The 14,181-nt window shown below is 41.1% G+C and overlaps 1 protein-coding gene across 8 annotated transcripts in view; it reads right to left on the reverse strand.

The window, feature by feature from the left end:
* The window catches only part of SRD5A2 (steroid 5 alpha-reductase 2), a 48,212-nt gene that overhangs the window by 13,529 nt on the left and 20,502 nt on the right, over positions 1-14,181 (reverse strand). For 7 of the 8 annotated variants that reach the window (XR_006269384.1, XR_006269383.1, XM_043468255.1 and 4 more), the window contains exons 2-3: positions 10,807-10,833; positions 6,399-6,562 (exon numbers count right to left, since the gene is read on the reverse strand). Coding sequence is in view for 6 of the 8 variants with exons in the window: in XM_043468255.1 (XP_043324190.1) it covers positions 6,399-6,562; positions 10,807-10,833 (191 nt within the window). In the remaining 2 variants the exon portion in view is untranslated. The remainder of the gene's footprint in view (positions 1-6,398; positions 6,563-10,806; positions 10,834-14,181) is intronic. The other variant, XM_043468252.1, reaches the window with a different exon arrangement.

The raw sequence follows: 14,181 nt of genomic DNA on the forward strand, positions 1-14,181 counted from the left end.
AGAAGGAAGGTGCTGCAGTTAATGCTTTAAGATAGATGGCGGGAGGTGGGGGAGGAGGAGATGAGAATAGGGTGATAATTTCAAAATGTTGTTAGGCTCTATGGGCCATGGTGAGAAGTTCGGATTTTTAAGAGCAACAGGAAGACACTGGCAGGTTTTAAGCAGGGGAGAATAGGATCTGATGATAGTTTATTGCCAAAGAAGTACATATAAAAGATTAAAAAAATACAAAAAAAAGAAGTACATATGTTTTGTGGAAGATGAAATGCTTATTAGCAAAAATAAGAAAAACAAAACACTTTGTCCCTACCACTATTAAACACCTTGGTACGTATCTTTATAGATCTTCATCTTATGTAATACCTCAACATATTCCAGTTTCCTCAATACTCCCAGAACTCTGCTTCTAACTGGTTCTTGTAAACCAAAGTCCAAAATGGGCCCTCATCTAACATCTGGTCATTACATCCTTCAAGAACATTTTTATCTAGCCCAGATCCCACTTTTTTTTTACAGCACATAGAGAGGCGTATGGGAAACCTGATCTGAGCATCTCTTTTCCCCAAAGCATCACTCATCACAAGTGTATTAGTGTTAGTCACTCAGTCGTGTCCAACTCTCTGTGACCCTTTGGACTGTAGTCGGCCAGGCTCCTCTGCCCATGGGATTCTCCAAGCAAGGATGCTGGAGTGGGTTGCCATGCCCTTCTCCAGGGGCTCTTCCTGACCCAGAGATTGAACCCGGGTCTCCTGTGTTGCAGGCAGATTCCTTACCATCTGAGCCACTAGGGAAGCCCTCTCATCACAAGTTCAGACTGGACAGTTCAGGTCAGTTCAGTCGCTCAGTCCTTCCGATTTTTTGGAACCCCATGGACTGCAGCATGCCAGGCTTCCCTGTACATCAAAAACTCCCAGAGGTTACTCAAACTCATGTCCATCAAGACGGTGATGCCATCCAACCATCTCATCCTCTGTCATCCCCTTCTCCTCCTGCCTTCAATCTTTTCCAGTGTTAGGGTCTTTTCCAATGAGTCAGCTCTTCGCATCAGGTGGCGAAAGTATTGGAGTTTCAGCTTCAGCATCAGTCCTTCCAAAGAACATTCAGGATTTTAGGACTGACTGGTTGGATCTTCTTGTAGTCCAAGGGACTCTCAAGAGTCTTCTCCAACACCACAGTTCAAAAGCATCAGTTCTTTGGTGCTCAGTTTTCTTTATAGTCCAACTCTCACATCCATACATAACTACTGGAAAAACCATAGCTTTGACTAGATGAACCTTTGTTGACAAAGTAATGTCTCTACTTTTTAGTATGCTGTCTAGGTTGGCCATAGCTTTTCTTCCAAGGAGCAAACATCTTTTAATTTCATGACTGCAGTCACCATCTGCAGTGATTTTGGAGCCCAAGAAAATAAAGTCTCTCACTGTTTCCATTGTTTCCCCATCTATTTGCCATGAAGTAATGGGACCATATGCCATGATCTTAGTTTTCTGAATGTTGAGTTTTAAGCCAACTTTTTCACTCTACTCTTTCACTTTCATCCTCTTTAGTTCTTCTTCTCTTTCTGCCATAAGGGTAGTGTCATCTGTGTATCTGAGGTTATTGATATTTCTCCTGGCAATATTGATTCCAACTTGTGCCTTGTCCAGCCTGACATTTCACGTAGTGTACTCTGCATATAAGTTAAATAAGCAGGGTGACAATATATGTACTTCTTTCCCGATTTGGAACCAGTCTGTTAGTTATTCCATGTCCAGTTCTAACTGTTGCTTCTTGACCTGCATACAGATTTCTCAGGAGGCAGGTCAGGTGGTCTGATATTCCCATCTCTTGAAGAATTTTCCACAGTTTGTTGTGATCCACACAGTCAAAGTCTTTGGCATAGTCAATAAAGCAGAAGTAGATGTTTTTCTGGAACTCTCTTGCTTTTTTGATGATCCAACAGATGTTGGCAATTTGATCTCTGGTTCCTCTGCCATTTCTAAATCTAGTTTGAACATCTGGAAGTTCATGGTTCACATACTGTTGAAGCCTGTCTTGGAGAATTTTGAGCATTATTTTGCTAGTGTGTGAGATGAGTGCAATTGTGCGATAGTTTGAACATTCTTCGGCATTGCCTTTCTTTGGGATTGGAATGAAAACTGACCTTTTCCAGTCCTGTGGCCACTGCTGAGTTTTCCACATTTGCTGGCATATTAAGTGCAGCACTTTCAAAGCATCATCTTTCGGGATTTGAAATACCTCAACTGGTATTCCATCACTTCCACTAACTTTGTTCATAGTGATGCTTCCTAAGGCCCACTTGACTTTGCATTCCAGGACGTCTGGCTCTAGGTGAGTGATCACACCATTGTGGTTATCTGGGTCATGAAGATCTTTTTTGTATAGTTCTTCTGTGTGTTCTTGGCTACCTCTTTTTCTGCTTCTGTGAGGTCCATATTGTTTCTGTCCTTTATTGTGCCCATCTTTGCATGAAAAGTTCCCTTGGTATCTCTAATTTTCTTGAAGAGATCTCTGGTCATTCCCATTCTGTTGTTTTCCTCTATTTCTTTGCATTGATCACTGAGGAAGGCTGTCTTATCTCTCCTTGTTATTCTTTGGAACACTGCATTCAGATGGGTATATCTTTCCTTTTCTCTTTTGCCTTTAGCTTCTCTTCTTTTCTCAGCTATTCATAAGGCCTCCTCAGACAACTGTTTTGCCTATTTGCATTTCTTTTTCTTGGGGATGGTCTTGACCCCTACCTCTTGTACAATGTCACAAACCTCCATCCATAGTTATTCAGGCACTCTGTCTATAAGATCTAATCCTTTTAATCTATTTGTCACTTCCACTGTATAATCATAAGGGATTTGATTGAGGTCATACCTGAATGGTCTAGTGGTTTTCCCTACTTTCTTCAATTTAAGTCTGAATTTTTCAGTAAGGGGTTCATGATCTGAGCCACAGTCAGCTCCAGGTCTTGTTTTTGCTGACTGTTTGGAGCTTCTCCATCTTTGGCTGCAAAGTACAATCAATCTGATTTTGGCATTGATCATCTGGTGATGTCCACGTGTAGAGTTTTCTCTTGTGGTGTTGGAAGAGGGTGTTTGCTATGAGCAGTGCGTTCACTTGGCAAAACTCTGTTAGCCTTTGCCCTGCTTCATTTTGTAGTCCAAGGTCAAATTTGCCTGTTACTTCAGGTATTTTTTGACTTCCTAGTTTTGCATTCCAGTCCCCTCTGATGAAAAGGACATCTTTTTTTAGGTGTTAGTTCTAGAAGGTCTTGTAGGTCTTCATAGGACCATTCAAGTTCAACTTCTTCAGCATTGCTTGTTGGGGCATAGACTTGGATTACTGTGATATTGGATAGTTTGCCTTGGAAACAAAGAGAGACATTCTGTCATTTTTGAGACTGTATCCAAGAACTGCATTTGGGGCTCTTTTGTTGACTATGATGGCTATTCCATTTCGTCTAAGGAATTCTTCACAATAGCAGATATAATGGTCATGTGAGTTAAATTCACCCATTCCAATCCATTTTAGTTCACTGATTCCTAAAATGTTAATGTTCACTCTTGCCATCTCCTGTTTGACCACTTCCAATTTACCTTGATTCATGGACCTAACATTCCAGGTTCCTATACAATATTGTTCTTTACAGCATTGGACTTTATTTCCCATCACGTCACATCCACAAATGGGCTTTGTTTTTCCTTTGGCTCCGCCTCTTCATTCTTTCTGGAGTTATTTTTCCACTCTTCTCCAGTAGCATATTGGGCACCTACTGACCTTGGGAGTTCATCTTTCAGTGTCCTATCTTTTTGCCTTTTCATGCTGTTCATGGGGTTCTCAAGGAAAAAATACTGAGGTGGTTTCCCATTCCCTTCTCCGGTTGACCACGTTTTGTCAGAACTGTCCACAATGACCCATCTGTTTTGGGTGGCCCTATAGGGCATGGCTCATAGTTTCATTGAGTTAGACAGAGCTGTCATCCATGTGATCAGTTTGATTAGTTTTCTGTGATTGTGGTCTTCATTCTGACTGCCCTCTAATTGATAAGGATAAGAGACTTACGGAAGCTTCCTGATTGGAGAGACTGACTGAGGGGAAAACTGGGTCTTGTTCTGATGCGCAGGGCCATGCTCATAAATCTTTCATCCAATTTTCAGTTGAGGGGTGGGGCTCTGTTCCCTCCCTGTTGTTTGACCTGAGACCAAACTACGGTAGAGGTAATGAAGACAATGGAGACCTCCTTCAAAAGGCCCCATGCATGCACTGCCACATTCAGTGCCCCTGATGCTGCAGCAGGCCACCTCTGGCCCATACCTCTGCCGGAGACTCCTGGACACTCACGGGCAAGTCTGGGTCAGTCTCTTGTGGGTTCACTGCTCCTTTCTCCTGGGTCCTGGTGTGCACAAGTTTCTCTTTGTGCCCTCCAAGATTCTGTTTCCCCAGTCCTGTGTAAGTTCTGGAGGCTCTATGGGGGGGTTAATGGTGACCTCCTCCAAGAGGGCTTATGCCACACCCAGGTCTGCTGCACCCAGAGCCCCTGTCCCTGTGGCAGGCCACTGCTGACCTGTACCAACACAGGAGACACTCAAAACACTCAAAGGCAGGTCTGGCTCAGTCTCTGTGGGGTGTCCTGGTGCGCACAAGGTTTTGTTTGAGCCCTCCAAGTGCCTCTGGTGGGTATGGGGTTTGATTCTAAGCGTGATTTCACCCCTCCTACCATCTTGCTGGGGCTTCTCCTTTGCCCTTGGATGTGAGGTATCTTTTTTTGGTGGGATCCAACATTCTCCCATCCATGGTTGTTCAGCCACAAGTTTTAGTTTTGGAGTTCTCACAGGAGAAGATGAGCGCATGTCCTTCTACTCCGCCATCTTGGGTAAACTCCTCAAAGACTGGACAGCGGTCTCTCAAATGCCCCCCTTTCTAGATAAGACTGGCTTACTTCCTCATGGTGGCATTTAACTTATTTCTTTATTCTCTATATTTCCTATAAATTGGCATAAATCATTTCCCTGTATGGTTATGGTACCAGTTTAATAACTATACAGTTAGGTACATTTATTTATTTGTTCTCAATGTTGAGGAACTTTTAATTAAGTTTTTAATTAAATTTAATTAATGGATTTTTAATTATGTTTTGAAGTTTCATGATTCAAAGGACAAAGCTATCTTAAAAGAATATTTCTGCACACCATCCCATCCTCTTTACCCTAAACCCTAGAGATACTCTTTTTAAAAAATAGTTTCTTTTTTTATCAATCCAATATTTGCTCTTCCACTTTTAAACACGCACAAACATTGTCCTATTTCTACACAAAAAACAGCATAGTGTACACACTATGCACACTTTTTTTTTTTTTTTACAAAACCATGTGTTCTAGAGAAGTCTCCACATGAAAAAGAGACATTCTTTGCTTTTGTTTTGCTTTGGTTGTTTTTCTGAGGCTTCAGAATATTCCATTGTGTGCATGTTCTGGCATTCATACAACAAATCCTCTGGCCATTCGTGTGTTCAAATGTTCACTCTGCTGTGTGGAGAAGCGGCTACTGAAGGCCAGGACTTGAAGTAGGAAGGTTAACTTAAAGGTCACTGTCGCAGTCCAGGCAAGAGGTCATCCTGGCTCAGACCAGGATGAAGTTAGCGTGGTCATGGAGAACTGAGCTCAAATGGCACATGTTTTAGAACTAGATGGAGCTGTTCTAAGCTGATGGAGAGAACACGTGTGATGTAAAGAGAAGGATTAAGGATAATCTCTGCCTTTCTTCCTTTGAGCAAGAATAATGCACAAACAGTTGAACCTTTATTTTATTAAAAACAAAAAACAAAAAACTTTAGTTCCTCTTACAGATAATGAAAAATATTCAAGGATCATTGTTTTCTACTATTTTATATAGGTGGTCAAGAACGTCTCAGTGAGGAGATGTGAACTGACAGAGACCTAAATAAAAGGAGGGACCAGCTCCCTGAGTATATAGGGGTTGAGCATTCCAGACAGAGGGTGTAGTCTGTACGGCAGCTCTGGGCCAGGACAAACTTGACCATTTCAGGTCCAGCAGGAAGGTCACTGAGGCTACAGCACAGTAAATAAGATGGATGGAGATAGGAGGTGAAGTCAGGACAGGATCAAGAACATTTGGGTTTCACAGGCAGTGGTAAGGAATTTGTATTTTACCCTGAGAGTAACAGAAATGCATTGGAGGATTTTGAGATGGGGAATGCCATAATGTTCTTAAAAGATCTCTCTGGCTGCTGTACAGAGGAAAGACCAGGGTGGAGATAGTCGTGGTAGGGGAGGGGGAATGGAATCCTTGAGTGTTTATTATAATAGGATGGGGAGAGGTGATGGTGATATAGCCTTAGAAAGTGGTGTTAACTAGGATGTGGGTTAGAAGCAGTCAGGTTTACTTACCCAGGCTAAACCGTATGTCTGTGTACCACTCAGCCGGGTATTCAGCACAGTAAGCCAGATAGTAGCCTTGGAGGAATCCATTTCCCAGGCAGAAGACAAAGCCTCTGAAAAGGAATACAACTGGAAACGGCCTCCCTCTAGTGAGCACGGAATAAACAAATGTCCTGGGGCATATGGGGGAGAAAGGTCAGGATCCATTGTTAAAAAAATATCAAGCAATGAGATGAAACAACAGGCAATCACATTAAGCCCATTTTAAAAACCATTTCCCTTAAATGTATGCAATGAGAGACATTATTATTAATTTCTCATTCCGTGTGTGTTAGTAGCTCAGACGTGTCCAACTTTTTGTGATCCCATAGATTGTAGCCCGCAAGGCTCCTCTGTCCATGGAATTCTCCAGGCAAGAATACTGGACTGGTTGCCATTCCCTTCTCCAAGGGATCTTCCCAACCAGGGATGGAACCCAGGTCTTCCACATTGCAGGCAGATTCTTTACCATATAAGCCACCAGGACTTGTAATAGCTGGTTCTACAGCAATCATCTATGCTATGATCTGTTTTGTTTCATTAAAATTCATAGTAGCCATCATTACAACAGCTTTGAAAGGCAAATTTCATCCTTATAAATTAATAAATTCAATCCTGTAAACCCAGGACTGGAAATCATCTTTGTATAGATCTAGAAGTGAAATCCAGATTGTACTGGAGGAAGATAGAGCCAGGCTTACACCATGCAGCAGTGCAATGGAATTTTGATAGCAGCCTTACAATCATATGGCTTTCCATATGCCTCTCTGGTATGATTTAATTCCTGGTATTATAGCATCCCCTAGAAAGTGGGCTGCAAAGCCCCTTGAGAAAAATAAATAAGAGATTCCTCTAAATGCTAGGAACTGTGAAAATAGGGGAATCCAGGAGGACAGTAAAAAATAAAAATAACTTCAAAATAAAAACTTGCCCAAGGTATAATGCTAAATACCAAACATCAAACTACATCATGCTTTTTATTTTTCTCTTTTGATGGTGCAATATAACCATCATACAAGAAAGTTTATAAACCTGTATTAGTAGATTAATGAATTACTATCAAATATACACCCATAAAGTCATTAACCAAGTCAAGAAATGGAACATGGCCATCACCCAGAAGCCTCCTATAGGTCCTTGCTGTTAACAGTACCACGATCACACAAGAGGTAACCACCACCCTGATTCCTGTAATAATCATGTCCTTTTGCTTCTTTACAATTTTGCCTCATTTGCATGCACCCCTAAAAATGTAGTTTGCTCACAATTCATTCCATATGAAAGGAAACACATCATTACGTTTCTAAGACTCAAGCATGTCATTGTGTGTAACTATAGTTCATCAATTTTCATTGTTGTATGTTATTGTCATGTGTGAATATATCACATGTGCTTTATTTTACTTTGATGAATAAGTGGGTTGCTTGCCTAGTGTTTTATGAATTCAAAGATTATTTTCTCATTATTTTAATGATTTTTCATTTTATGTTTAAACCTTTGGAATTTATTTTGTTGCAAGAAGTTAGATAGGAATCAAATGCATTTTTTCTCCTCAAATGCTAGTAAATATACTAAATATCTCTTTCTCACTGACACACGTTGCCATTGGCTGTTATTGTTGTTCAGTCGCTAAATTGTGTCTGACTCTTTGTGATGCTATAGACTGCAGCACACCAGGCTTGCCTTCACTATCTCCCAGAGTTTGCAAAACTCATGTCCATTCTGTCGATGATACCATCCAACCATCTCATCCTCTGTCGCCCCAGTCTCCTCACGCCCTCCATCTTTCCTAGCATCAAGGTCTTTTCCAATGAGTCAATTCTTCGCATCAGGTGGCCAAAGTACTGGAGCTTCAGCTTTAGCATTAGTCCTTCCAATAAATATTCAGGGTTGATTTTCTTTAGGATTGACTGGTTTGATCTCCTTCTTGTCCTAGGGACTTTCAGGAGTTTTCTCCAGCACAACAGTTCAAAAGCTTTCTTTATGATCCAACATGCACATCCAAACATGACTACTGGAAAAACCATAGCTTTGACTATTATGGACTTTTACCAGCAAGGTGATATCTCTTCTTTTTATTATGCAGTCAAGTTTTGTCATAGCTTTTCTTCCAAGGAGTGAACATCTTTTAATTTCATGGTTGCAGTCACTGTTTGCAGTTATTTTGGAGCCTAAGAAAATATATTCTGCCACTGTTTCCATTTTTCCCCATCTATCTGCCATGAAGTGATGTCCCATCACTGGGGAAACAGTGGCTGACTTTATTTTGGGGGGCTCCAAAATCATTGTAGATGGTGACTGCAGCCATGAAATTAAAAGATGCTTACTCCTTGGAAGGAAAGTTATGACCAACCTAGATAGCATATTAAAAAGCAGAGACATTACTTTGCCAACAAAGCTAGTCAAAGCTATGGTTTTTCCAGTAGTCATGTATGGATGTGAGAGTTGCACTATAAAGAAAGCTGAGTGCCAAAGAATTGATGCTTTTGAACTGTGGTGTTGGAGAAGACTCTTGAGAGTCCCTTGGACTGCAAGGAGATCCAGCCAGTCCATCCTAGAGGAAATCAGTCCTGAGTCTTCATTGGAAAGACTGATATGGAAGCTGAAACTCCAGTACTTTGGCCACCTGATGCGAAGAGCTGACTCCTTGGAAAAGACCCTGATGCTGGAAAGATTGAAGGCAGGAGGAGAAGGGACCGACAAAGGATGAGATGGCTGGATGGCATCACCGACTCAATGGACATGAGATTGAGTAAACTCTGGGAGTTGGTGATGGATAGGGTGGCCTGGCGTGCTGTGGTCCATGGGGTCACAAAGAGTTGGACATGACTGAGTGACTAAAATGAACTGAACTGAACTGATGGGACTGGATACCATGATCTCAGTTTTCTGAATGCTGAGTTTTAAGTCAGCTTTTTCACTCTCCTCTTCTACCTTCATCAAGAGGCTCTTTAGTTCCTCTTTGCTTTCTGCCATTAGGGTAATATCATCTGCATATCTGAGGTTACTGATATTTCTCCTGGTAATCTTGATTCCAACTTGTGATTCATCTAGCCTGGCATTTCACATGATGTACTCTACACAGAAGTTTAATAAACAGGGTGACAATATACAGACTTGACATACTCCTTTCCCAGTTCAGAACCAGTCCATTGTTCCATGCCCAGTTCTAACTGTTGCTTCTTCACCTGTATACAGATTTCTCAGGAGGCAGGTCAGGTATTCTCTGACCTGGTACCAGAACTCAGGTCTGGTATTCCCATCTCTTGAGGAATTTTCCAGTTTTTTGTGATCCACGGAGTCAAAGGCTTTAGTGTAGTCAATGAAACAGAAATAGATGTTTTCTGGAATTCTCTTGATTTTTCTATGAACCCACAGATGTTGGCAATTTGATCTCTGGTTCCTCTGCCTTTCCTAAATCCAGGTTGAACATCTGGAAGTTCACAGTTCACATATTGTTGAAGCCTGGCTTGAAGAATTTTGAGCATTACTTTGCTAGCATGTGAAATGAGTGCAATTGTGTGGTAGTTTGAACATTCTTTGGCATTGCCTTTCTTTGAGATTGGAATGAATAACTGACCTTTTCCAGTCCTGTGTCCACTGCTGAGTTTTCCAATTTGTTGGCATATTGAGTGCAGCACTTTAAGAGCATCATCTTTTAGGCTTTGAAATAGCTTAGCTGGAATTCCATCACCTCCACTAGCTTTGTAGTGATGCTTCCTAAGGCCCACTTGACTTCACATTCCAGGATGTCTGGCTCTAGGTGAGTGATCACACCATCCTGATTATCTGGGTCGTGAAGATCTTTTTTGTACAGTTCTGTGTATTCTTGCCACCTCTTCTTAATATTTTCTGCTTTTGTTAGGTCCATGCCATTTCTGTCCTGTATTGAGCCCATCTTTGCATGAAATGTTCCCTTGGTGTCTTTAATTTCCTTGAAGGGATCTTTAGTCTTTCCCATTCCATTGTTTTCCTCTATTTATTTGCTTTGTTCACTTAAGAAGGCTTTTTTTTTTAATCTCTCCTTGCTCTTTTCTGGAACACTGCATCCAATTGGGTATATCTTTCCCTTTCTCCTTTGCCTTTCACTTGTCTTCTTTTCTCAGGTATTTGTAAGGCCTCATCAGACTAAAATTTTGCCTTCTTGCATTTCTTTTTCTTTGGTCACCACCTCCTGTACAATGCTAATTTTTTTCCTAATGCTAGTAAATATACTAAATATCTCTTTCTCACGGACACACACTGCCACTGGTACTATACATGAATTTATCATACATATTGGTCCTTCTTCTAGACTCTTATTTCTGTTCCATTGGTTTATCTATAACCAGTACTGCACTTTTAATACTTGTACTTTTAAAATTTGTCTTGGACTTACCTGGTGGTTTTGTGGTTAAGAATCCACCTGCCAATGCAGAGGAAAGTGAAAGTCAAAGTGTTAGTTACTCAGTCAAGTCCAACTCTTTGTGATCCCATGGACAGTATGTACAGTAGCCTACCAGGCTCCTCTCTCCATGGAATTCTCCAGGCAAGAATACTGGAGTGGGTAGCCATTCCCTTCTTCAGCAGATCTTCCCAACCCAGTGATGGAACCTGGGCCTTCTGCATTGCAGGCACATTCTTTACCATCTGAGGCACCAGGAAAGCCCACCAATGCAGGGGACACAGGTTCAATCCTTGGTCTGAGAAGATTCCACACATGCCAAAGAGCAACTAAGCCTGTGTGCCACAATTACTGAAGCCCACGCACCTGGGGCCCATGCTCCATGACAAGAGAAGCCACCACATGAGAAGGCCACACACTGCAATGAAGAGTAGCCCCTGCTGGCCGCAACTAGAGAAAGGCCATATGCAGCAACAAGGACCCAATGCAGCCAAAAATAAATAAATAAATCTTTTTTAAAAATAAAATATGTTTTAATACTAGGTGGGGCTATTCTTATATCATTACTCTTCCTAAGGACTTTCAAGATGCCCTTCATTGTTTATTCTTCATGTGAACTTTAAACCAACTTGTTAAATACACACTCCCAAATGTTAGAAATACCGTTGACCTTTGAACAATGGGGGTGGGAACCGCCTGGGTCAACTCACCTACAAATTTTTTTCACTAGTAAATACTACAGTAGTACACTATGAAAGGTTGGTTGAATTCATGGGTGCAGTACCTCAGATAAGGAGGAACAGCATATACTGGGGAACCATGGACATAGAGGACTGCCTGTGAGTTATGCATGGATTTTCAATTGCTTGGAGGATCAGTGCCCCTAACAGCCACATTGTTCAAGAGCTCTGGGTACCAACCAAGGCTTGCAGCAACACAGGGAGCATTTAAGTAAGAAAAAGATTGAATCTCAGGAAGGACAACAAGTTTTGTGGTATTTTTAACCGATCTTAATCCCATCTTCCCCTTTCCAGCTCTGCACAGCCTTGAAAAGTAACAGCATCCATTCCCAGGTTTGAAGGCAGCAAAACATGACTTGAGGTCTTTCAAAGCCTCATTTCCATAGAGAAGTAATTATCTTACTTGTTTGGTGGTTCCCTGGTGATGACTCCACTCAAAAGACTTATCTTTAGTCCCCCTCACTCAGACTTACCCAGTGCCAAAAGTTTCTGGGTTTGGGGGGTGTTTTTTAAAATATTTTAGCACCACAGTGGCCTGAGGCAGGGGATAATAGGTGGGACAATATTAGACTAATCAAAAAGCTTAAAAGGAAAGGCTGAGAAATGAGATGCCCATAGGAGCTTTGATAACCTCATACATATTTCTGGGAATCTAGACAGTCATGCACATGCGTAGAGCCATGCATATGCTTAAAAGAAGACTTGGGGTTTCCCTGATGGTTCAGTGGTTGAGAATCCAACTGCCAATGCAGAGGAAACTGGTTTGGTCCCTGATTAGGGAAGATTCTACATGCCACATGGCAATGAAGCCCACAACTACTGAGCCCATGCTCTGCAACAAGAGAAGCCACTGAAAGTAACCCTTGTTCACTGCAACTCGAGAGGGCCCACGTGCAGCAGCGAAGACCCAGCACAGCCATAGGTAAATAAATAAATCCTTTTTAAAAGACCTGAAAATTTCCTAAGCTCTCACTTCTGATAGACTTTGAGGTCTGAGCAAGTGGTAAGTGAAGCCAAAGCAGAATTGTAAACAACATGGGTGGTTGTTAAAGGACTTCTCTAAGATGCACACAGAGGACCTTGGTGAAGACTGGGAGACATACTGGTTTCAGGCGTTTTAGGGAACCTGTGGTCATTAACTAGTCACTAAGGAAACCAAGTAGTGACTTCAGTCACATCAGTGAAGACAAAGGCTTCATAGAATAAGTTCCGAAAAGCTACTAGGCAAACAGTAAAAACAAAAAAATCTAGGAGGCAGAGAGAATCTGATTTCCAGAGCAGTTACATAGTATTATAGTTTTCAACAGTAAACCATGGAACATTCAAAGAAACAAGAAACTATGAGCCATTCATAGGGGAAAATGCAGCCAATTAACATTGTCTCTGAGAAGACCAGACACTGGATTTACTAGGCAAAAATTTTTAATGAATTATTTTAAATATTTCAAAGAGTTAAAAGAAACCATGTCTAAAGACTTAAATGAATTTATAAGAATGAGAGACTATCAAATAGAGAATATCAGCAGAGATAGAAATTATAAAATGGAGCCAAATAAAAATCTGAAGTTGAAAAGTATAACAACTGAAATGAAAAATTCACTAAAGGGGTTAGCAGTAGACTTGAGCAGGCAGAAGAAAGAATCAATGAAGTTGAAGACAGTTTAACTGAATTATTCCAGTTTGAGGAATAGAGGAAAATAAACAGAGGTTCAGAAATCTGTAGGACACAGAGAGAATAATGACAAAGGGGCAGAAAGAATATTTGAAAAAGTAATGTCCAAAAAATTTTGAATTTGATGACAAACACTAATCAACACATCCAAGAAGTCCAGTGAATGCCACATGGATAGACTTACAGATATCAAAATTTAGGTCTATCATGATTAAACTGATGAAAGCCAAAGATAAAGAGAGAATCTTGAAAACAGCAATAGAGAAGGAACTCATCACATTCAATAGAATAATCATGAAGGCAAGCAGGCAGTGGAATGACATATTCAGTAGTCTGACAAAAAAAAAAAAAACAAAAAACCTGTCAAACAATTTTTTACCTGGGAAAATGATCCTTCAAAAGCCAAGAAGGAAAAAATAGATATACTGGACTTCATCAAAACCATAATGATATATATGTATGTATAGTGGTTCTAAAGGCTAAAGAAAGGCTATTTAAAAAAATAGCCTCCCAGTGTTCAACAATGCTCATTGTTGGCCTCCCAATGTGGGACTGTAAGTGCCATCAATACCCCCGAAACAGGCCCAAAGGCAAAGTCCTTGCCTTTTGAAAACCCAGGACATAGTGCATGCAGCCATTTTCCAAGGTAAACCATGTATTCACTCTTTAAACCACGTATGCCCCCTTCTGAACTTTCTAAGAATCTGAACGAACAGTCAATCCTCAATCACATTTCACCCAAAGGAGTACGTATTACTCAGGACAGGCTCACTACTATAATAAACAACTCCCAAGAGGTTCCATGTATTAAAAGCTCATTCTTTGCTTGTGTCATAGCACAAAGCTCTTCAGGAGTGATGCTCTGCTCCATAATCACTGAGGATCCAGGCTCTTTCAAGGCATCTTCTTCCTCTGGCCAGCAGACAAAAACAGCATGGAGGATTGTGTAAAGGTTTT

Source organism: Cervus canadensis, chromosome 5, assembly GCF_019320065.1.
Source record: "Cervus canadensis isolate Bull #8, Minnesota chromosome 5, ASM1932006v1, whole genome shotgun sequence".
Classification (NCBI taxonomy): domain Eukaryota; kingdom Metazoa; phylum Chordata; class Mammalia; order Artiodactyla; family Cervidae; genus Cervus; species Cervus canadensis.